Consider the following 22,551-nt stretch of genomic DNA (forward strand, 5'->3'; position numbering starts at 1 on the left):
TTTTGGTGAACAAACCTTAGAAGACCACTCTGGTCTTAGAAGACCACGCCTGGGTGGCTCAGTTGGTTAAGCATCCTACTCTTAATTTCAGCTCAGGTCACTATTTCATGGTTTGGGAGATCAAGCCCAGCATCGGGCCCTGTGCTGACAGCTTGGAGCCTGCTTGGGATTCTTTCTCTTCCTCTCTCTCTCTCTGCCTGTCCCCTGCCCCCACACACATGCATACCCTATCAAAATAAATAACTAAACATTAGAAAAAAAAAAAAAGACCACTCATAGTCTTGGCTGTTCAGATTTAGGCCTAACATAGCACACTCTCTGAAATGTCCTCACCTCAGTGGAATCACAAAATTTGATGAACCACACAACTACACGGTGGAAATTAAGGTACAGTTTCAGAAAAAATTCAAGATGTTCATGTAGATGAATAATACTTGTAAGCTAGTAGAAACCTCAGTGTGCAGCTGAATTGTCTGTCACACAGCCACGTTATGAATATGATTCAAATTAGCTGAATAAGAAGAAGGCACACAATGCCCACCAAAAAGACACAGGGCCCCTATAATCTTTATGATAAATAAACAGCTCTCAGAATTATTCTCCAAATTTTCCCATGGGACCAAATGTGGGCAATGTTTGGGTCCATCTGTGAAAGTATGTTCTTTTTTTCATGCTGAAACCGAGCATCAGTATCAATAGATAAACACTGTCCTCCTGTCAGCTTGCCTCTGCCCCCTCATTCATTGAATAAATATTTGCTAACACCTACTAAGTACTAAAATACTGATGATATAGCAGCAAACAAGCCACACATAGTCCTTGCTCCCTTTTTGAAAGAGAGGGAATGCATGAGGAAGGGATAGGGCTTACGTTCAGTGAACACAGACCCAAAGAAACAAACAAAATAACTACAACTGGTAATAAATGCTATTAAGGACAGAAAAGGGAGAGAGAGAAAATAACAGAAATGATCCAATTTACAGTGGTCAGACAAGATATTTAAATAGAGATCATGATGTTGGGTAGCGTCTAACTACAGGGTTGACAGAAAAACCTGTTCTAGATCCAAGAGCCAGCCTGTGGTACAGCCCTGGAAGTGTTTGGCGGGGGGCGGGGGGGGGGGGGGGCGGGGAGCATAAAATGCATTTAGAAAGACAGGCAGCGGTAGACAGTAGATCACACAGGCCTTTCGGGACAGTGTAAGGAGTTTAGATTTGATTTTAAGGACAATGGGAAGCTACTGGAGGAGATTAAGCAAGGGCATGAGCTGATTCAAGGTGGGTTTCCCGGTTGGTCCTGCTCTGTGGAGGGTCAAGGTGAAAGCATGAAGGAGGGGGGGTGGCAAACAGGGGTGGAGTTGGGGGAAAGCAATGAGCCCAGGTGGTGGCAGTGACCAGGAAGCAGAGAATTAAGATATAATTTAGAAGCAGAATTAACAGGATTTGCTAATGGATTGTACTGGGAATGGAGCAGGGTGAGAAGGGAAGAATGATACCCTGGACAAGCCATATTTTCAGGAACAGCATTCTCAAAGACTTGATTCAAACCAATCAACATCGGGGGCGCCTGGGTGGCGCAGTCGGTTAAGTGTCCGACTTCAGCCAGGTCACGATCTCGCGGTCCGTGAGTTCGAGCCCCGCGTCAGGCTCTGGGCTGATGGCTCGGAGCCTGGAGCCTGTTTCCGATTCTGTGTCTCCCTCTCTCTCTGCCCCTCCCCCGTTCATGCTCTGTCTCTCTCTGTCCCAAAAATAAATAAAAAATGTTGAAAAAAAAAAAAAAAAAACCAATCAACATCAAGCTTAAGTTCAAGACTCAAATACCCTGAGGGCACCTGGCTGGTTCAGTCAGAAGAGCATGCAACTTTTGATCTCGGAGTCATGAGTTTCAGCCCCATGTTGGGTGTAGAAATTACTTCAATAAATAAAAATAAAAAAAAAACCAGAACTCATACTCTGTAAGAGACAAGTATATTAGGTACACTTTTGGGACAATTTTTATATGAAAACTAGAGAAAAAGTACAACTTTGAACAGTTAGACCAAAATTTAATAATAAAATAATCCCTACAGCCTAACCACACCTGAGTTTTTTAAACATCATGGCCGTTAAAGGCTCAGAATCCACGACCAGATGTTTCAGTGTCAAAAGTTATGACACTGATGGGGCGCCTGGGTGGCGCAGTCGGTTAAGCGTCCGACTTCAGCCAGGTCACGACCTCGTGGTCTGTGAGTTCGAGCCCCGCGTCAGGCTCTGGGCTGATGGCTCGGAGCCTGGAGCCTGTTTCCGATTCTGTGTCTCCCTCTCTCTCTGCCCCTCCCCCGTTCATGCTATGTCTCTCTCTGTCCCAAAAATAAATAAAAAACGTTGAAAAAAAAAATTAAAAAAAAAAAAAGTTATGACACTGAAACTGTACAATCATTAGCTTATACCTATGTCCCCCAACAAAAATTTTTTGCCAAGTAACATTTATAGTGAAAAAAGATCTATACACTTGACACAAGAAACAGTCATATAAAGGATCTTTTATTTGTTAAATGATCAAATCATTATCCACTATGCCATACAATCTCACTAGTATAGCTACTGAAAGATTAACAGGAATTTAGAATTTAGATATGGGAAAAAATTGGTATACTTGCTAACCAAACAAAGATTGTGTGTTCATCAAGCTCCTCTTCTTGGCCTGGCTGTCAGGAAGAATGAAATAAAATCTGATGTTCCACTACCACAAAAGCCCTGTGCTACAGCCTTTTCTTCTTCACACCTGTTGATAATTACCCTTTCTCTTAGCTGCCTTGGGAAGGCAGTGTGGCAGAATAACAAGAGCAAGCCTTTACACTTGGACAGTCCTAGGTTCAAATCTCACTTCCATACTTACTAATAGTGTGATGTAATTTTAAAATGTTTGTGTATTTATTTTTGAAAGAGAGAGAGGGAATGCATGGGGGAAGGACAGAGAGAGAAGGAGACAAAAAGAAGCCCAAGCAGGCTTCACACTGTCAACGTAGAGCCTGACACAGGGCTCAGACCCATAAACCTTGAGTTCATGACCTGACCCAAAATCAAGAGTTGGATGCTTAACCAACTGAGCTACCCAGGTGCCCCTGTGATGTAACTTTAAAGTAAAATATTTCTAGGGTTTTCCACCTTCTCATCTATTAAAAAAAAAAAAAAAAAAAGGAATAGTATCTACCTCACGGGCTTACATGAAAATTAAATGGAAAAAAAATGTTTTGAGGGGCTCTGCACAATGCCTACTGCAGGAGCTCAGCAACTGGTAGCTAAGCTTACTACTATTAACCCTGTGGAAAGATGAGAAATGTAAATACATTAAAATAGAGTCCTAAGAAAAACAGAGCAAAATGCTTACTAGGATTACAACCATGTAAAAGAGGTTATCGATTTTGAAATAAAAAAGTAGCTAAATCACATGAAAAAATACTATAAAATTCAACTCATTTTTATACTTCTTGTATAGATCTTTAAAAGCTACTACCTTTCACTCCATACCTCTCCGCAGAGGTTCCTAACACATAGCTTCCCCCCAATTCCTTATGTGGTGGTGTCCAGGATGATGACACTCAAATGGTCAACAATAGCTGGAGCTCAGCAATGGCTCAGGAGGAGGTGGTGGGGAGTGAATTGTCATTAGGTATTACTCAAAACTGGGGGCGCCTGGGTGGCTCAGTTGGTTAAGCATCTGATTTCGGCTCAGGTCATGATCTCACGGTCTGTGGGTTCAAGCCCCATGTCAAGCTCTGTGCTGACAGCTCAGAGCCTGGAGCCTGCTTCAGATTCTGTGTCTCCCTCTCTCTCTGACCCTCCCCCGGTCACGCTCTGTCTCCCTCTCTCTCTCTTTCAAAAATAAATAAACATTAAAAAAAAAAAAAAAACCTGAAAATAAGAAAGCCTAAAATGGCAATCTCTATAATCAACCCATGAATAAAAATACTGTAAAGTCCCCAGAACTTACTACTTTACATGGCAAGGTGATTCTGAAGCTATGACTAAGTTAAGGCTCTAGAGATGGCGAGATTATGCTGGACCATCCAGGCAGGACCAATGTAACAAAGAGCTTTATGAGAGACAGGAGAGTCCAAGAAGGAGCTGTGATGACAGAAGCAAAGACTGAAGCCATGTGAATGAATGCAGGAAGGGGGACACAGGCAAAGGAATATGGAAAGTCTTTAGAAGTTGGAAGAGGCAAGGACCAGATTCTCCGTTGCAGCCTCCAGAAGAAATATAGCCCTGAAAATACCTTGATTTTAGCACACAAGACCATTTTCAGACTTCTGACCTCCAGAACTGTAAGCTAATTTTGTGTTGTTTTAAGCTACGAAATTAGCGATGACTTCTTACAGGAAATGAATACACAGACCATGAAAAAGTCAAAGCAATATTACATGCTCTCACCATCTCAAACCCGATCCCAAGCTACCCTGTGTACAGGAGAATCCCATGCAGAATGTTCCAGAGTCAGAACTCGCCCACTGAGCACAAGGTAATGGAGTACAGTGGTTAAGAGCAAGGGCTCCAGGCCAGACTCTTGGGGCTTGAATCCCAGGTGGGCTGCTGGCTAAGTTTAAGGCCTCTATACTTTAGTCTCCCATTTAGAAGGCAGAGGCTAAGACGAGTACCTATCTCCTGGAGTTGTTGTCAAGATCAAAAGTAATAATCCAACTAAACTGCTTAGCCGACTGAAGGTCTCATAGTAAACACTTAATATGAGCTTAATATGAGCCATTTAAGTCTTTGACCTTCTCTCCAAGGAGGAAATAAGCTGAAAGACTCTTGTCTTCCAAACCCAAAAAACTGTAAGTCAACAGACCACTGGGTCCCTCAGATCCCTAGGTATAATTTAACGGGCCCTCTCCTGTGCCTTGGCCTGTAAGTTCGAGGGGTCTCCCGTGTGTCTACACACTGTGTTGGCCCAAAGAGAACGCAGCTGAGCTTTCATAAATGTATTAAACTTTTCTGAAATGTGACTTACAGGAAGGAGTTCAGTCCTCGCCCTCTCACCAACTCTCTCCTCCCTGTCTCCTCAGGGTAGCATAAGCGGTTGCCTTTTACTGCCAGTGCATGCCCTTGGCAGTCTTATCTTGCCTCTCAAGTGCTCCTTCCAAGACTGGCAGCACTCTATGAATGATTCTAGTTACTATAATTTTTCATCCCCCTACACTGAACATCTCTGGTTGAAAACTTCACTTAGATATTCTACTTTTATAAGACATCAACCTCAAGGGAAATGCTATGACCAGTGGAACTACTCTGAACACCTCTGCCAGAAATGCATTAAAGCCAAAGGCATCCATCCAAACTACCTGGAACATTTCTAGAAATACATGCCATTCAAACCAACCCCTGCAATGCTCTTTTAAACTCTAAGAAAATAAATTATTGTTAATGAAATATCTCATTAATACTTAAAATTAATCCAAAGCATTCGCTTTATGTAGTTGAAACACATTGTAAATGCCAGTGTAAAACCTTCATTTTTACAGCTGAGGAGGCTCAAGCTCTAGAGATAAATGATTCATTGAAGGTCAAGGAACTGTGACCAGTTAGTCGTCTACACTAGTCGTCCTACAGTCTCCCCTGGCTCAGTAAGGGAGAGCCTGGGAAGCAATGGATGCCTAAAGGTGAAGCACAGAGTCCACACTAGTGGAGAATACTAAAAACAAACTTTCTAAGTATCACTTTGGTTTATTTGTTCACTGATCATGACTAATAAACGCAGATAGAGAAAAAAATATGCTGTTAATGTGAGCTGTTAATGTGAGCCTTATGTCCTCTTAATAGGACAAAGAATCCCTTGACTAATCAATATGAACAATACATTTAATCACACTTTGTAGAACTTAAAGCATAATCTTACTATTTTAAAGAAGTGTAGAAGCATAAAGGCATCACATGTTTGCTTCTGTAACACGATGTTGCTCTTAGAGATAACTGACTTTGATCCTGGTCAGGAATAAAACCGCTGATCTTAATACCACTTATGGAAAAAATGTCACCCATCTCTTCATTCACAGACAGCGTCTATGTGACAGGCCCTTCCAGAACCTGACTCTCCTTTCTTGAGAACTTCTAACTCCTATCTGTAGACTCTGCCCTAAGCCAGGCTCTGTGACCTTTCATGTCAGTCATCTTTGCCATAAATCTCAACTTTATCTTAACTCTGAAATATGGGCTTCTGCTTTATTTTTGAGGCCCACTCTTTACTTTGTATCCTAGATCCCATAATAAAACCCCTTATCTTTAAAAAAACAAAACAAAAACAAAAACAAAAAACCTTGGCTTATTATTGCCAGTCACTTTCCTAGGGATTATAGTCTAGCCCTTGGACCTCACATCAGTGACTAAAACCAACTACCAGACTTTCTCAGCATAGGCCACTTACTGGCTCTTATCTGTATCACTGTCTACCTTTTCTGGCTCTGCTTGCTCATGAGATGAGCAAGTCCTGCAAATGGATTTCGTGGGGCCTGGCTGGTGGAACGAACACCCCTGATTGTCGTCCATCCATGAAGGTAGGCCTCACCATCATCATGGCCACCCTCCAATCTAGGAGTAAGTTTGGTCCAGACCCCACACCCTCCCAACCTGTTCTAGAGTGACCAAAATTGATCTTGTTCTAAAAAGAAAGTTTTAAAAATGTTTTAATTATTAGAGTGTGATTTTTCTTTCTATTCAGCAACCTTAATTAACTAAACTTTATTTCATCTCATTGAACAAAAATCATTAAAGGTCAAGTATTTTCCACTAAAAAATAATTTCAGCATGTTTCCACCAAAACTCAAGTATTATCTTTGTGTATTTTACATATACAAAATTTATATAGCAAAAAGGTTTAATCTTTTGTGCCAATTCAAACTGGATGGTAATGACAGTCTTACCATCTTCAGAAGAGTTGTGAGGGCAAGTACAGGGTGGAAGGTGTCCATAGCCATTAGCAAGGTTTGCCATGGGAACAGACAGGAGTGACAATACAGAAGCCACATTCCTGACACTCCTGTGTTAGAGGACGGGATGATGGAAGTTGTGTTTCTTTTTGTAAACAGTGTGGATTTGGATTAAAATTTTCCCTGCCGATATTAATTCAAGCATTAGGGGTGCGTGAGTGGCTCACTCAGTTGGTTAAGTGTCCGACTCTCGATCTCAGGTCAGGTCATGATCTCATGGTTCACTGACAAGGTGGGACCTGCTTGGAATTCTCTTCCTCTCTCCCTTTCCCTCTGCCCATCCCCAACTCAAGTGCGTGCCCTCTCTCTCTCTCTCAAAATAAACTTTTAAAAAAATAAAGCATGTTTTAAAAAAAAAGTTAATTGCTTAAATTTCATGAGGCTTCGGAAGAAATCCACTGAGATCACAGCATACTATCACCTTATTCAAGAATAAAGAAGACTTGGAGGGGAACCTCCCCAAGCTAAATTATAAAAAAAGGACTACTACCAAGTGCCAGTTCCAAACATTCCTGTATTTCCTGTCAACTGAAGAATTCTGGTTTTCATGCATTTCATAAGCATTTCATAAGTGCATTCCACTTAGAATCTCCTCTCCCACCCTGGCATCATGTATGAGACCATACTAGCCAACAGAAACCTTGTCAATGAGGTATCTCAAGTACTTCTATTCGCAAACGCAAGCTCCTGTAGTTATACTGCCATAACTACCACCCATGTTCACTTACCCAAACATGTTATGATATAAGCTTCAGAGCTGCGAATTAAAACCACACCTTCTACTGCCTACTCCTGTATCTTCCGTGTTACCATGCAACATTAAAGAGTTGATCTGCAGAGGAACTTCGTAGGAATAAATATGACTCCACAGGAAAAATATTTTTTCCAGGCCAATTTAGTTTCTAACAAGTCATTATCTTCCCACCCTATGCTGCCTCTCCTGCCTTCCCAGCAGCCAAGTACCCAGGTGGGAAGTCTGAGAGCATTCCAAGATTCCTTCCTCTTTCTCACCCCCACATCAAACACTAAAGGGCCTGCCGGGATGCCTGGGTAGCTCAGTTGGTTAAGCCTCCCACTCTTGATTTGGGCTCAGGTCATGATCTCTCAGTTGGTGAGTCCCACATGGGGCTCTGCGTTGACTGCATGGAGTCTGCTTGGGATTCTTGGTCTCCCTCTCTCTCTGGCCCTCCCCTGCTTGTACACTCTCTCAAAAATAAATAAACTTAAAAAAAACAAAAACAAAAACAAAAAATACTAAAGGGCCACATCCTGTACTATTTCCTAGATTGCTCTCAATCAGACTCTTTCTCCCCGAGGTCTGCCCTTGTTCAGACCTCCATCATACCATAAATACTCCCAACTGGTTAGGCAACTTAAAGGTTACTAAGATCTAATGATAGTATGAAATGCCTGCTGGTGTCTCTGCCCTTGTTTTTAGCCAATTCAATCCATCTTCTACAAAACTCCCATCGTTACCTATCCAAAAAGAGTAATCTGCTTACATCATTTTCCTGCTTAAAATCCTTATATGGCTCTCTATTGCCTATACAGGCTAACATACAAACTCAACAGTGCAGCACAAAAACGTCCTTCATAACCTGATCCCAGCCAACATACCTTTCTAGTCTGTCTCATTCTCCACCACACCCCCACACATCCCATGCTCCAGGCACAGTGGACGCCCACTGCAAGGAAGACAAACAGGTTCAACTTCACGTGCCAACTCCAAATAAGTGGTAGTGGCTGCCTGAAGCAAAGCTGAGAACTCTGAAGCTGCTTATAAATTTAGCAGCAAAAATGCAATGACTGATTAAACAGTGTCTGCTTTTGGTATGGGGAAGTGGGTGTCAGCACAAATGCCATTCTACAATTTACGTACTACTGTTCTTTGAATAGTTCTTCCACATTTCTAAACCTTGTACTTGCTGTTGCTTCTGCCTAAGTGTCCTCCCTTTATCCCACTGCTCATCCTTCAAGGCCTCCAGAAAACTGGTCTCCTCTATGAAGTCTGCCTTACATCACACCAGCACAGTCACCCTCTCCCTTAAGCTCACACAGTTTTCTGTACATGTCTCTATCACTTTAGAATTACTGTAACTGTACTCTAAGTGTTAGTTTATGCACCTGTGATCTTCTTGAAGGTATGGGTGCACTTCATTCTTCTTTGTATCTTTAAACCTGGTACAGTACACTTAGAAGGCACTCAAACACTGGTGAAATGAATAAATGAAATCGTGGGATGGGCGATTCTTCTAACATGATATTATCGCTAAAATTCAGGAAGATATGGCCAAGCCCAGAACCAGACAACCTGTGGTGACTGACAGTGGCATTCTACCACTATTCATCACCTATCTCTCTATATATCTTTATCTCTGAAAAATATAAGATATGAGAGAAGTATACTGGGTAGAAACTTGGCTTCCAATTAGACTGGGCCATGAATGGGAAATATGAGGAAAAAAGACAACAGACCCAAATTTTTAAAAATACATTAGCCCAAGTAGCATAAAAAGATCTGAGAGTCAGTTTTCAGAAGTTACATATGGACCAGCAAATCCTGCTATTATTAGTGATATAGCCTTTCCGTATACATGACACTCATCAAATCCTGATGAAATTCATACTAATGTCCCAGATTGGTTTTAATTCTTAAAATTTGGGAGTGGCATCAGGGAAATGTAAATCAAAACTACAATGAGGTGTCACCTCATAGAAAATGGTTAAAACCAACAACACAAGAAACAACAAGTGTTGGTGAAGATGTAGAGAAAAAGGGACAATTGTGCACTGTTGGTGGGAATGCAAACTGGTACAGCCACTATGGAAAACACCTCAAAAAGGTACATATAGAACTACCCTACTACTACAAAAACACTAATTGAAAAGGATACACGTACCCCCTATGTTTATAGCAGCATTATTTATGATAGACAAGATATGGAAGCAGCCCAGTGTCCCATCAATTGATGAATAAGGAAAAAGTGTTACAAACAACCAACGAAATATTATTCAGCCATAAAAAAGAATGAAATCTTGCCATCTGCAATGACATGGATGGAGAGAGAGTATTATGCTAAGTGAAATAAGCCAATCAGAGAAAAACAAATACCATATGACTTTACTCATGTGTGGAACTTAAGAAACAAAGCAAATGAGGAAAGTGGGGAAAAAAGAGAGAGAAACAGAGACACATAAACAAAGAAACAAACTTAATTACAGAGAACAAATGGATAGTTCCAGAGGGCAGGTGCTTGGGGGTATGCATTAAATAGGTGATAGGAATTAAGGAGTACACTTGTGATGAGCACTGGGTAATATATGGAATTGCTGAATCACTATATTGTACACCTGAAACTAATATAACACTGTATGTTAACTAACTGGAATTAAAACAAGAACTTTTTAAAAAATTAAAATTAGGGATGCCTGGGTGGCTCAGTCAGTTAAGCATCCAACTTTGGTTGCTCAGGTCATGATCTCATGGTTCATGGGTTCGAGCCCCGTGTTGGGCTCTGTGCTGACAGCTCAGAGCCTGGAGCCTGCTTCAGATTCTGTGTCTCCCTCTATCTGACCCTCTCCCATTTGTGTTCTGTCTCTCTTTCTCAAAAATAAGTAAACATTAAACATTTTTTAAATAAAAAATTAAAATTAAAGGTGCACGTGGGCGGCTTGGTCGATTAAGTGTCCAACTTTGGCTCTCAGGTCATGATCTCACAATTCATGAGCTCAAGCCCCGCATCGGGTTCTCTGAAGTCAGCACAGAGCCCGCTTCAGATCCTCTGTCCCCCTCTCTCTCTGCCCCTACCCTACTTGTGCTCTCTCTTTCTCTCTCTCTCTCTCTCTCAAAAATAAATAAGAACATTAAAACAATCTTTTAATAAAATTAAAAAACAAAATGTTTGTAAGATGCAATCATTTTGGAAAAAAACTTTTGGCAGTACCTATTAACACTGAAAATACCCAACTACTATGAACTAGCAATTCTACCTTTAGGTATATACTCAACACAAATGCTATATTCGTTCACCCAAAGATCTGCTTAATAATGTTCACAACAGCATTTTCCATAATTTCCAATAGCTCAATATCCAAATGTAGGATCCAAAAAATCAAACAACCATGGATAAATTATAGTATATTAATACAAGGGGGTATGATACTAAAATGTGAATGAACTACAACTATATGCAACAATATAAATCAATCTCAGAAAGCTCAGAGAAAAAAACTCACGCATTAGGCTGTATAATACTAGTTGATTCTGTACACATAGGTTCAAATATATGCAAAACTTATGGTGTTATAATTCATGACAGTGGTGACTCTTGGGGTGGTTGCTGACTCAAAGGGTATACAGACAGGTCTGCTGGGATGTTAATAACGTCCTATTCCTTGACCTGTATTCTGATTACACAGTGTATTCACATTGTGAAAATTCATCATTTATAATTTATGCACTTTTCTGTGAGTTATACCTTAATGAAAATTCGCTTTTAAAATAAAGACAAAATAGAGATATTTACAAATAGCAAAAACTGAGTGAATTTAATAGTAACAGACTTGCACTAAAGTAAATACTAAAGGAATTCTTCAAACAGAAGGGAAATGATCCCAGAAGAAAGTATAGTAATGCAGGAAGAACTACAGAGCATGGGAATGGCAAATACGTGAAAAAATCTAAATGAATATTAAATTGCACAAAAATGATGTCATATTTTAAATCTATGATAAACTAAAATACATGTCAACAATCATAAAACAACAAAAAGAGATCAACGAAGTTAGGATGTTCTAAGATCTCTGCACTGTCCGGAGAATAATACAGCAAGTAGTTTATATGACATTTTAATAAAAATTCAATAATGCATGTTTGGTTAAGATATTTTATGAGCATATCACAAGAATATATTTTATCCACACCCTATACTCCAGAGCAGTAATGCAAATGCATGTTTACAAAATTGACAACTATTTCAAATGTGATCAATCACCAACATTCTGCATGGTTCTACTGCAGCCTCAGGGACAGCTAGCCCTGAGTATCCATAACTACTTATAACAGGAAGGCCAATGATGACAAGATTTGTCCCAAACCAGTTCTTGACCACCCACATACTCCAGTCACTCCATACTGGACCCCAGGCCACATTTCACTGACCTCCCCTCAGCTCCAGTATATCCAAGTTGATATCCCAATCAGGCTCCCCTGGCTTTAGTCCCCAGGTATCTCTCCCTTCGGGTAAACAGCGTGTACAGACTGCTCTCTCTCAACCTCTGTATTCAACTTGGCTCTATGGTATTCATTACATAACTGCGGAAAAGATGTGGTAGGCATGCCAGTAAAAGCGAGATACCAGAAAGAGATACCTCACAAATCTAACAAAGTTTGAACACCAAAAAGAACTATGCCTTATGCTATTTGAATTCTTCTATATTTAAAACAAAACAGGGGCGCCTGGGTGGCGCAGTCGGTTAAGCGTCCGACTTCAGCCAGGTCACGATCTCGCGGTCCGTGAGTTCGAGCCCCGCGTCGGGCTCTGGGCTGATGGCTCGGAGCCTGGAGCCTGTTTCCAATTCTGTGTCTCCCTCTCTCTCTGCCCCTCCCCCGTTCATGCTCTGTCTCTCTCTGTCTCAAAAATAAATAAAAACATTAAAAAAAAAAAAAATTAAAACAAAACAACATCAGCATCAGCAATCATACCCCGTGCTGAGCTCCTTAGAGGTATGTCTGATTGTAGGGCCAGGACAAAATACATACACATCATAAACCTTAAAGTATCTTGTAGCACCAGAAAGTAAAGATGTGCTCAAAAACACAAAAGGATGGCTGCATGTCAAAGGGACACAGGAGCCAACATGAAGGAGCTTCCAATGGCTACAGCTGGAACAATCTGAGCAACAAAATAACATGGTAATGAATAACGAAGTATAAAATATACATGATTCCAGAATGATATAAATACATAAATGGGGGGGAAAGGGACAAATCTTCCTTACAGAAGAAGTCCAAATAATATTAAGTAGTAACAAAATATAAAATTATATTAAAATTAAGTAATATAAAATTAAGTAGTAATAACAATATTAATTCACCCCTCCAGGAAGAGGCCCCCTTCTCGAATGCAGGCTAGACTTAGTGACTCCTTTCCAAAGAACAGATTGTAGAAAAGGTAACTCTTTAGTGGAGAAACCCAGCAAGTAAGTGCATATCCCCAGTGGTGTCGTGTCAATATCGTATGCCTCCATCCTACGTGATGAGAAGAGCCCCTTTCCCTATGTGGTAATAATTCTTTGCCCAAACACATAACCCCAGTCTAGTCAGGAAAACATTAGGCAAACGTAAATGGAAGGATAGCCTGCAAAACCCCTGACCAGTACTCCTCAAGACTGTCAACTCAGGGGAAACCAGGAAAGTCTAAGAAACCACAACAGACCAGAAGTATTCCATACTGTATTATAGAATAATACAGTATTCCATATTATACAGGAAAAAGGCCATTAACAGAAAAACTAGGGAAATCCAAGTGAAGTATGGAGTTTAATTAAAGCAATGTGCCAGCGCTGGCTTCTTAGTTTTGACAAACAGCACAGTAGAAGATGGTAACATTAAGAGAACTGGGTAAGAAGTACACAGGAATTCTCTGTGCTATCTTTCAAACTTTTCTGTGTATCTAAAATTATCTCAAAATAAAAAGCTTATTGGGACACCTGGGTGGCTCAGTCGGTTAAGCCTCCGACTTCGGCTCGGGTCATGATCTTGCAGTTTACAAGTTCAAGCCCCGCGTCGGGCTCAGTGCTGACAGCTCAGAGCCTAGAGCCTGCTTCAGATTCTGTGTCTCCTTCTCTCTCTGCCCCTCTCTCTCTCTCAAAAATAAATAAACATTTTAAAAAATGTTTATAAAAAACCCACTATTTTTGGTAATAGGCAATGTTTTCCTCAGAGTTTTAAACAAATATCTAGAAGATTGTTTCTCTTTTTTCTACTTAGCCAACAGGAAGCAAGCGGGAAACATAATATGGCTCAGATGACAGACACTATCATGAAAGCAGGATGGGAACTGTTGCCATTTTACAGAATTTGTGATGTGGGAAAGTGATTCTGACCTTAGAAATAAAACAGGCAGAGCGTGACTCGTCATCTCTCACCAACATATAGTCCTTGGTAGATCAATGGTTGTTTTCTTCTAAAGATGAGTCATAATTCTTGGTGAGGCTAATGGCTTTCCAAAAGAACCCTAACTTACTTAAGTACCCATATCTGTATATAACCAAACTCTTTCCACTGTTTTCCTCTGCAGAAGGCAGAAACACAGATACAAACCACAAACGCACTATTGCACAATTTCTGCCAAAAATGTCCGTGGCTACTCTCACATAATGCAACACAACTAGAAGTATGTTGGAGGGTAAACTGGAGTCAAAGTGACAGCAATGTTACTGATTATGGCTAAAATATCTTAATTTTGTAAATGACTACCTGAACATATCACTGAAGCCCCACCCAGGGGCCTAGAAGAGGCTTGTGTAAATAAGTGGGCTCAGGGTTGAAGCTGCACTAGCTTCGTGGTAAACTTTCCACTGTGTTTATGTTTTATCTTCTCTTCTTCAATGTCTAAAACAATTTATTTTTATATCGCTCACTGCTTACACAATAGCAGGAACTCAATTCATGTTTTTAAAATTTAATTACCCAACATATTTGGACATACTGTTCAAATGGAATAATCCTTACCTATTACTGTGCCTGATAAGACATTTCACCAACCCCTAATACCATCATTCACCCCCAAACTCTACCCTGGACACATGCACATAAATCTCAAAAGTTCCTTCCATTTAATGATCAGGATGTGAACACTCAAGAATTATACCAAGAATGAACAAGAATTAATCTTTTAAAATATGTTTTCACTATTTTAACCTTCTCCACAACTATTCGGTCTCTCTTTAAAATCAAATAGTATATTATTCCAAGACCAATTCTCCCACCAAATTAGCATGAAACTTGCTGAGAAGTTGACGGATCATGTCCTCTTTTCAAAGTCCAAACAAAGCCTGAATGTTTCCTATACCAAGGGATGCCGTTATTAGTATGCACGCAGGTTTTCATTGTTCCTCAAAGGAAAACCTATTACCAATCTAAGATTATTTTAAATCAAGATGTGGTCATTTTAAATGTTCTTTATACATCTACCATTATAGATACATCAAAGATTTTGAAACCAAAATCTGAAATGTTTTTTTTTTTTTGTCAGATGAGTATTTAAGGACTAAGAGGCTGCTGAGAGACCATGCAATGGATCTAAGCTCTAATACTGCTGTTATTAATAATTCTTTGTGGCATCCCAGGAAAAAAAAAAGTTTCAATCTTTCAAAGATCTGGAATATAACCTAAATTCCATCAATGACTCTTACTAAATAATGTGTATAGTAAAATGTATTCGAAATGCCAGTTAGGTACACTGGTGACAAAGAGCAGGCTCTATATGTAGACCCTAAGTGTCTTTAACTCATTTGACAGAGGTGTGAAAGCAAAAACTTCATCAAACTGTTACCAGACAATAAGGTCTTACTATGGCTACAAGTACATAAACATTGGGTAAAATAAAAATGTTAAGTTATCCACCTAAGAAGAATCATAAGCCCTCTTGATTCTAAGCAAGTTTCCTTCTATCATCACAGAAATAACTTCATAAAATATACTAATTCATGATTTAATCATTTTCACGCTTAAGACATCCTTTATAAAGAACTAATATTTTCTTCTTCTTTAATTTATCTCCTTCAGTCCTTTATCACACTGCTTTCATGGCCATGTTAGTATATGGCACTAGATTATATCTGAATGCTAAATAAAATTGCCTATTCCTTTTTTTTTTTTCCGTATTGGTCTCATTTCCGTGTCTCCCACATCTTTCATCATTTTCCTATTTCTTTTATAAAGTATTTCTAATTTAATTCAAACTGATTGTGAACATTCTGGATGTATCAACACTGTTAAAAGTAAACAAGAACTAAAATCAATTACTACTATATTCAACCCCAAAACAAGTTCAGAAAGCATGTGAGCAACATGCATCCCACGCATCTATGGGATTAAGAGGAGCAATACTACTGATAGGGAACCAATACCACTTGTTCATTCATTCAACAGCAGAGGGAACAGTGGCCAGCTGAAAGACTCACTCACTGGAGGATAACCGCGAGGATCCGATTCTCCACTCTGAACACAACCCTGTGTACCACTCATCATCTGCTAGACCAATAGTTCTCAACAGATCACTTTGCCCTCCCAGGGGACATTTAGACATGTCCAGAGACATTTTTCATTGTTATGACTTGGGGGAGGGGATGGGTAGTTAGTGACATCCAGTGGGTAGAGATCACGGATGCTGCTGTACAGGCACAGGGAAGCCCCATACCGAACTATTCATCCAAAAATGTCAATGGTGCTGAGACTGAGAAACCCTGACCCAAACATTTGTCCCAATTCTGAGTAAAAATGCAGAATTGCAGGACCAGAGGCACCATGGTGGTGTGAAAGGACACAGAATTAGGGGAAAAAGGAAACTAAAACTTACTGAGTATCTGCTACATACTAAGCCTTGCTGTTGTCATTTTACACGCGTCATCTCACTTAAACACTCTCTCGTGAAAAAGTCATCTATTCTCATTTTACAGATGACAAGGCTGGACTCAGGGTGACTATATATGCAGAACTTGAGTGTCTTTAACTCATTAATTAAGGGAGGTTAAGGAAGTTACTCAAGGTTACTCAGCTAGGAAGGGGAGGAATCATGACCCAAATTCAAACCAAATCTGTTTCTAAGCCTAGAGGTTGAAAGACCTGGATTTTATTCAAAGTTACCAGTATGAATTTAAGCAAGTCCCTTAATTTCCCTAAACCTCCATTTGGAAATAAATCAATGGGTAAATGTATGAAAATATAAATGCTGTTGATTGCCAACAACATACATGGTAAATGCCCTACAATGAAAAAGTACTTCTTAGGATTGAAGTGTCATGATTACCATTTTTCCTTAAAAACAATTTATACATGTGCACAGTATAAGTTATCATTAATTTTTAAGAATTAAGATTAAGTGCTCAGTTGTACCTTCTGTAGCCATGCAACTACTCTTAAATCCTAGGAGTAAATAAATTAATATAAACAACATTTTGGTATGAACTTCCTAAAGATTTTTAATCAGTCAACCCTAAAATGCTCAAGATTGTATCAACAACTTTGGTTGGGCTCTCTCCACAACTGGTAGCAGAAATCATGAGCAGAACTAAGGAAGAAGATGGGGTGCCTGTGTAGTGCAGTTAAGCATCTGACTATTGACTGATCTCAGTTCAAGTCATGATTTGCTGTTTGTGGGTTCAAGCCCTGCATCAGGTTCTGCGCTGATGGCTTGGAGCCTGCTTGGGATTCTCTCTCTCTCTCTCTCTCTCTCTCTCTCTCTCTCTCTCTCTCTCTCCATGTCCCTCCCCACCTCATTCCCTCTCTCTCTCTCAAAATAAACTTTAAAAATTAAAAAAAAAAAAAAGAACTAAGGAACAACACAAAATGTTTATAAATCCATTGCCGCTACTGCAGGGAAACTACTATTCTCTCCGTGAAAAGAGTATTACATTGAGGTCAAGATGTTATCACTCATAGGAATGATGCAAAATAATAACGATAATTCATTTTAACTACCACCAGAATACACCCTTGTCTTTGACAAGTAAACTACTGTAGGTCCATAAACATAACATAAACCACACTCTTCTGGGATCAAGTTCAAGAGAAAGATAATGTAAACTGCTGTTTGCTCCTTCCAGAAGACACCAGTACCAAATGCTACTTCTAAAAGGGGGTTGCAGGGCACCTGGGTGGCTCAGTTAAGGGTGTGATGTCTGACTCCAGCTCAAAGGTCATGATCTAGTGGCTTATGGGTTCGAGCTCCTTGTCAGGCTCTGTGGTGACAGCTCAGAGCCTGGAGCCTGCTTCAGATTCTGTCTCCCTCTCTCTCTGCCCCTTCCCTGCTTGCGCTCTCTCTCAAAAATAAATAAACATTAAAAAAATAATAATAAAATAAAACGGGGTCACACCCAACATTATTTTCCTTAGAAATGCCAGATTCCAAGGCATGGCTTTGCTGTATTTTATAATAAATTTATCTTTTAATATATTAATACACTGTAAATAAATTATAATCCCGAGTATTTTCCACTAATGTTAAGTCAAAACTTAAAAACAATACATCAAATAAACTAAAAACTATTTGAAATAAAATAATTTCTAAAGAATTATAAAGACTCAATTTAAATAAATAAAAGTTCTAAAATGTGTTTACCACACACACACACACACACACACACACACACACACAAATTAATGTATTAATGTTCTGGTGTAATTGAAAGAATTGTTATCTGTAACCTTGAACGTTTTTTATTTTAAATAAGGATTTGCATTAAATGTCATTTTACTAACTACTTATGAATTACATCTTTCACCGTTAGCATTTTGATACTTTCATCAACTTTCTAAAAGTGAGGGCAGATTATTTCTCTATGTTCTTAACATACTTGCCTCTCAAAAGACTGAATTACATTAAAACTGACATGAAAAACCTATTATCAATCCCTTCATCACCATCACCAAATCTGAGTAAGCCCTAGCTACATATTAACGTGTAGGTGATAATCTTGAAGAATTTACACCAGACAATGACCTAACCAAAATCCATTTTCTGTTTATCTGAAATCCTGTCAACGTTTGACTCGACAAACCTGTTTTTTCATCACAAGAAATTCTAATACGCAGGTAAATAGCAGTTGTTTTATAATTTTCAGGAGCTAGATAGAAATCATTATTTAATCTCCTTCCATCTCTCCCAATATAACAAAATTCTCCTCGGGGCTTTTTATATTTCCTAGCCAAAGGAATTTGTTGCCAAATTAAAAAAATACTATTAGCTGACTATTCATTCTGAAAGGTGTAATTTTCCTGACAGCAGAATTAAGTATCCTTGGTGAGATCTCACGTGAACCTTTCATAGCACCTATCACATCATAAATGCAACCCCAGTAAATAGCCCTGGCATGTAAGTATGTATACATAGCTTATCACGAAAAGGACCCAACCCATTCCATTTCCCAAACAAGACGCGGGCAGCTGTCCTATGACAGTGTGTACAATTACCAGCACCCTGGGCAGGTCGGATGGCCCAGCCGGAGTGAGGAGGGCGGCGCAGGCCCGCCCAGACACCCTCTTCACAGCCCCTCTTTGTGCCGCTACCCGCCCCCCACCCCCTGCTCTGACCTACGTGGGGCGCCGCTCCACCACAGCGCCAGCACCACCCTCCCCCGCCGGCCCCAGGCCCGGCTCCTCCCGGTCTCCCTTGGGAGGTGGGGGGTCGCGGGGCGGAAGAGCCGGGCCCAGGAACTGCGAGGGAAAAGGGGGGGGGGGCACAGCGGGGATCCTCCTGTGGGAGGTAAGGGTCGCGGAGAGGGGGCAGGGCCCAGGGACTGCGAGGGAAAAGAGGGGCCCAGGAGGGGTCCTCTCGTTGCGGGGGGGGGAGGGGGGAAGGGGGGGTCGCGGGGCGGAAGGACCAGGCCGGGGACTGCGAGGGAAAGAGGGTAGCGGCGGGGATTCTCCGCGGGGGCGCAGGTCGGCGGCCTCACCCGCAGCGGGGGGCGGCTCTCCCGCATCGCCGGGCGCCAGGGTGACGGCGCCGTCCCTCCAGACACGGATCTGCGCGGCTGAGCGCACGCGGTGGCGGGGCTGGCGGCGGCCGGCGTCCGCGGCACGCAGGGAGCCGCAGCACTGGTAGCACACGGCCCACGCCTGCTCCTCGTTGATGGGCTGGTTGTAGAGCCTCAGTATCTCCTCCAAGCTCAGCGCGTCTGGCGGGCCGCCCGCCGCCTCGGGGTCCGGCGGCCCCTCGCCACCCGCCGGCTCCGCCCGGGGCTCCCCGCCGCCCGCCGGGCCCGCCGGCTGAGCCATCCCGCGGGTCGGCGCTGCGCTTGGCCGCCGCGCCTTGTGCCGGCGTCTCTTCAGGTCCGGAGCATCGTCTCGGCGCGCCGCCGCCTCCTCATCCCCGGAACCGCCCCGCCCAACCTGGCCGCGCGCGCCGCCGCGGGGGACCAGGCAGGGAACGGGGCTAGGGCCCGGCGGCCGTGGGCGAGCGGAGCGCGGCGAGGACGCCGCGGCCGTCCTGACCAGGCCGCCGCCGCCGCCGGCAGCCCGTAGCGACGCGATGGCGTCCGCCGGCCCCGCCCCGCGCCCGTCGCGCGCTCAGTGCCCGGGCTGCGGAGCCGCCCCTCTAGGGGTCCGCACGACTGGGAGCTCCGGCGCGCGCTCCGCCGCCGCGCTGATCATTCCGACCGCAGCCAGCCCCGCCAAGCGGAGAGGCCGCTGGCGCTGGATCCCCCTGAAATTGGCTCGCCGGAAGTCTAATTAGGAACTCGAACCCAGACTGGAGCGAATTCCTAATAAAGGTCTGTTGAACTGCTGCGGCACCGGCTCCCAGGCCGCCCCGCCTGCCCCCATCCACCGCAGGACCCCTCCCGCAGGGCGCTGATCCCGCGCCTCCTTCAAGCCTGCACGCGGTTTCTCTTGACCAGCCGACTTCGTACTGCGCCCGGCCTCGCCCCTTCGTCATGTCCCGGACCCGCCCTTGCCCTTTCTGGAGTAGCTGTCGCCATCAATATACCGTATAATTTATTTAGATGTATTGTTTATTGACTAGGTCCTCCCATGTTCATTGTTAAGTCCCATGAGGATGGAGGCCTTTTATGGGTTTTGCTCACTGACTTCCCCCAAGCGCGTAGATCAGGGCCTGGGATATAAACATTTTGTAAATAATTTGTAGACATTAATTTCGGCATCCTTCCGGATTCATTTTGTAACATTTCTAAAACTCCTCACTAAGTCTCCAATGATCACACCCATCATAGTGCAATTAACCCAGTAGATTCAGACGATGTGGAATTGATATCACAGTGGCAAAATTGAACTGAGGGCAATTAGCCATAGAATTGAAAGAAATACTGTACTCCTGAGGGCCTTGCTGAATTCATTAAGTTATGAAATAAAACATAAGTCTTAGATAAAACAATCACTCATTGGTAAATGAGTTTACTTGGTAACATTCCACTCTGAGGCTAGTCCTGTGTCAGAACTTGACAGAGTTGAAAGCATCAACCAAGTAAGAAATGTATACTAACTACCAATAAAACTTTTAAGGCAGTTTGTGATATTAGATCTCACACTCTTAACAACTGCATCTTGCAGTAGAAATTGCAGAGGTCTATTATTTATGCTTAAGATACCACACAGAGTAGTAGTGGGGAGAAGAGAGAAAATCAAAAGGATATTTTAAAAAAGAGTAAGGAATTAAAAGAGAGGGGAGAGGGGCGCCTGGGTGGCGCAGTCGGTTAAGCGTCCGACTTCAGCCAGGTCACGATCTCGCGGTCCGTGAGTTCGAGCCCCGCGTCAGGCTCTGGGCTGATGGCTCGGAGCCTGGAGCCTGTTTCCGATTCTGTGTCTCCCTCTCTCTCTGCCCCTCCCCCGTTCATGCTCTGTCTCTCTCTGTCCCAAAAATAAATAAAAAATGTTGAAAAAAAAAAAATTTAAAAAATAAAAAAAATAAAAAAAAAATAAAAGAGAGGGGAGAAAAAAGCTTCACCCTAGTCACCTTATTATAATTTCACTACAACAGATAACAAAACCCCCCTTAAGTAACATCACTTAATCATAGGTTCATAATTCCATTTGCAAAAATGTGCTATGTGTGCCAATGCCCTGAGAAGAAAGCTCTAATTCCTTATATAGATGTGGAAACAAAACCCCTTGATTTAAAAATGGGAGAACATTCCCCAAATTTGACATTTAAAATGTTTAGATCCTGTGTGAATTTTGAAAATAGAGGGCTTTAAAACAGTCCCGACAATGCAGAAAACTAAATGGTCTACTTTTATGGACACCACCACCATCTCCTGGCTGTATAAGATATTGCTGTCCTGTTTCACTCTGATAGCTACAGCCAACCAAGATCAATTACATTTTTGTTCTTATCTTTACTCCCCCCACAAGAGACAATTTAAGTGAATTAATGAATTGATGAATCCATGAGCCAGTCACTTGCTACTCCTGGCATAGGGCAATAAATAAATCTCCAAGTAAAGGTTAACAGTGAAGGGAAGAAGGGACTGGAAGTGAGAGAAAAATCCAAATTTTACCTCAAATGTTAATATTAAAAGATGTGTTCTTTAAAATGACTCCACAACAGGATTTTTTATCCTTTCCTAAGTGATAATTTTTAAGCATACAAATACATTTTGGTCACAGGAAGATTACATAAAATAGGTGTTGTGTGTGTGTTTTCTTTTTCCAGATACAAAATCATGACTGATATACTGTATTTCAAGTAACTTTCTGGCCTTTGTGAGTTTATATGGAATTAAGTTGAGGCAAGATGACAAGTAGAAATGTTGTTTGATGTATGCAGGAAAAAAGGATAAATCTCCAAAATCTTAGCCATCTTCTATTATAAATCTCTTCATTATATAACCTGAACACTTGACACATTTTT

At 41.7% G+C, this 22,551-nt stretch overlaps 1 protein-coding gene across 6 annotated transcripts in view; it reads right to left on the reverse strand.

Moving 5' to 3' along the window:
- Window positions 1-20,143, reverse strand: part of SPIRE1 (spire type actin nucleation factor 1) — a 202,894-nt gene extending 182,751 nt beyond the window's left edge. For all 6 annotated transcript variants that reach the window (XM_058692765.1, XM_058692763.1, XM_058692762.1 and 3 more), the window contains exon 1: window positions 19,640-20,143. In XM_058692765.1, the coding sequence (XP_058548748.1) occupies window positions 19,640-19,961 (322 nt within the window). In that variant the 5' untranslated portion in view covers window positions 19,962-20,143. The remainder of the gene's footprint in view (window positions 1-19,639) is intronic.
- Window positions 20,144-22,551: the final 2,408 nt, after the last annotated feature.

Source organism: Neofelis nebulosa, chromosome 11, assembly GCF_028018385.1.
Source record: "Neofelis nebulosa isolate mNeoNeb1 chromosome 11, mNeoNeb1.pri, whole genome shotgun sequence".
Classification (NCBI taxonomy): domain Eukaryota; kingdom Metazoa; phylum Chordata; class Mammalia; order Carnivora; family Felidae; genus Neofelis; species Neofelis nebulosa.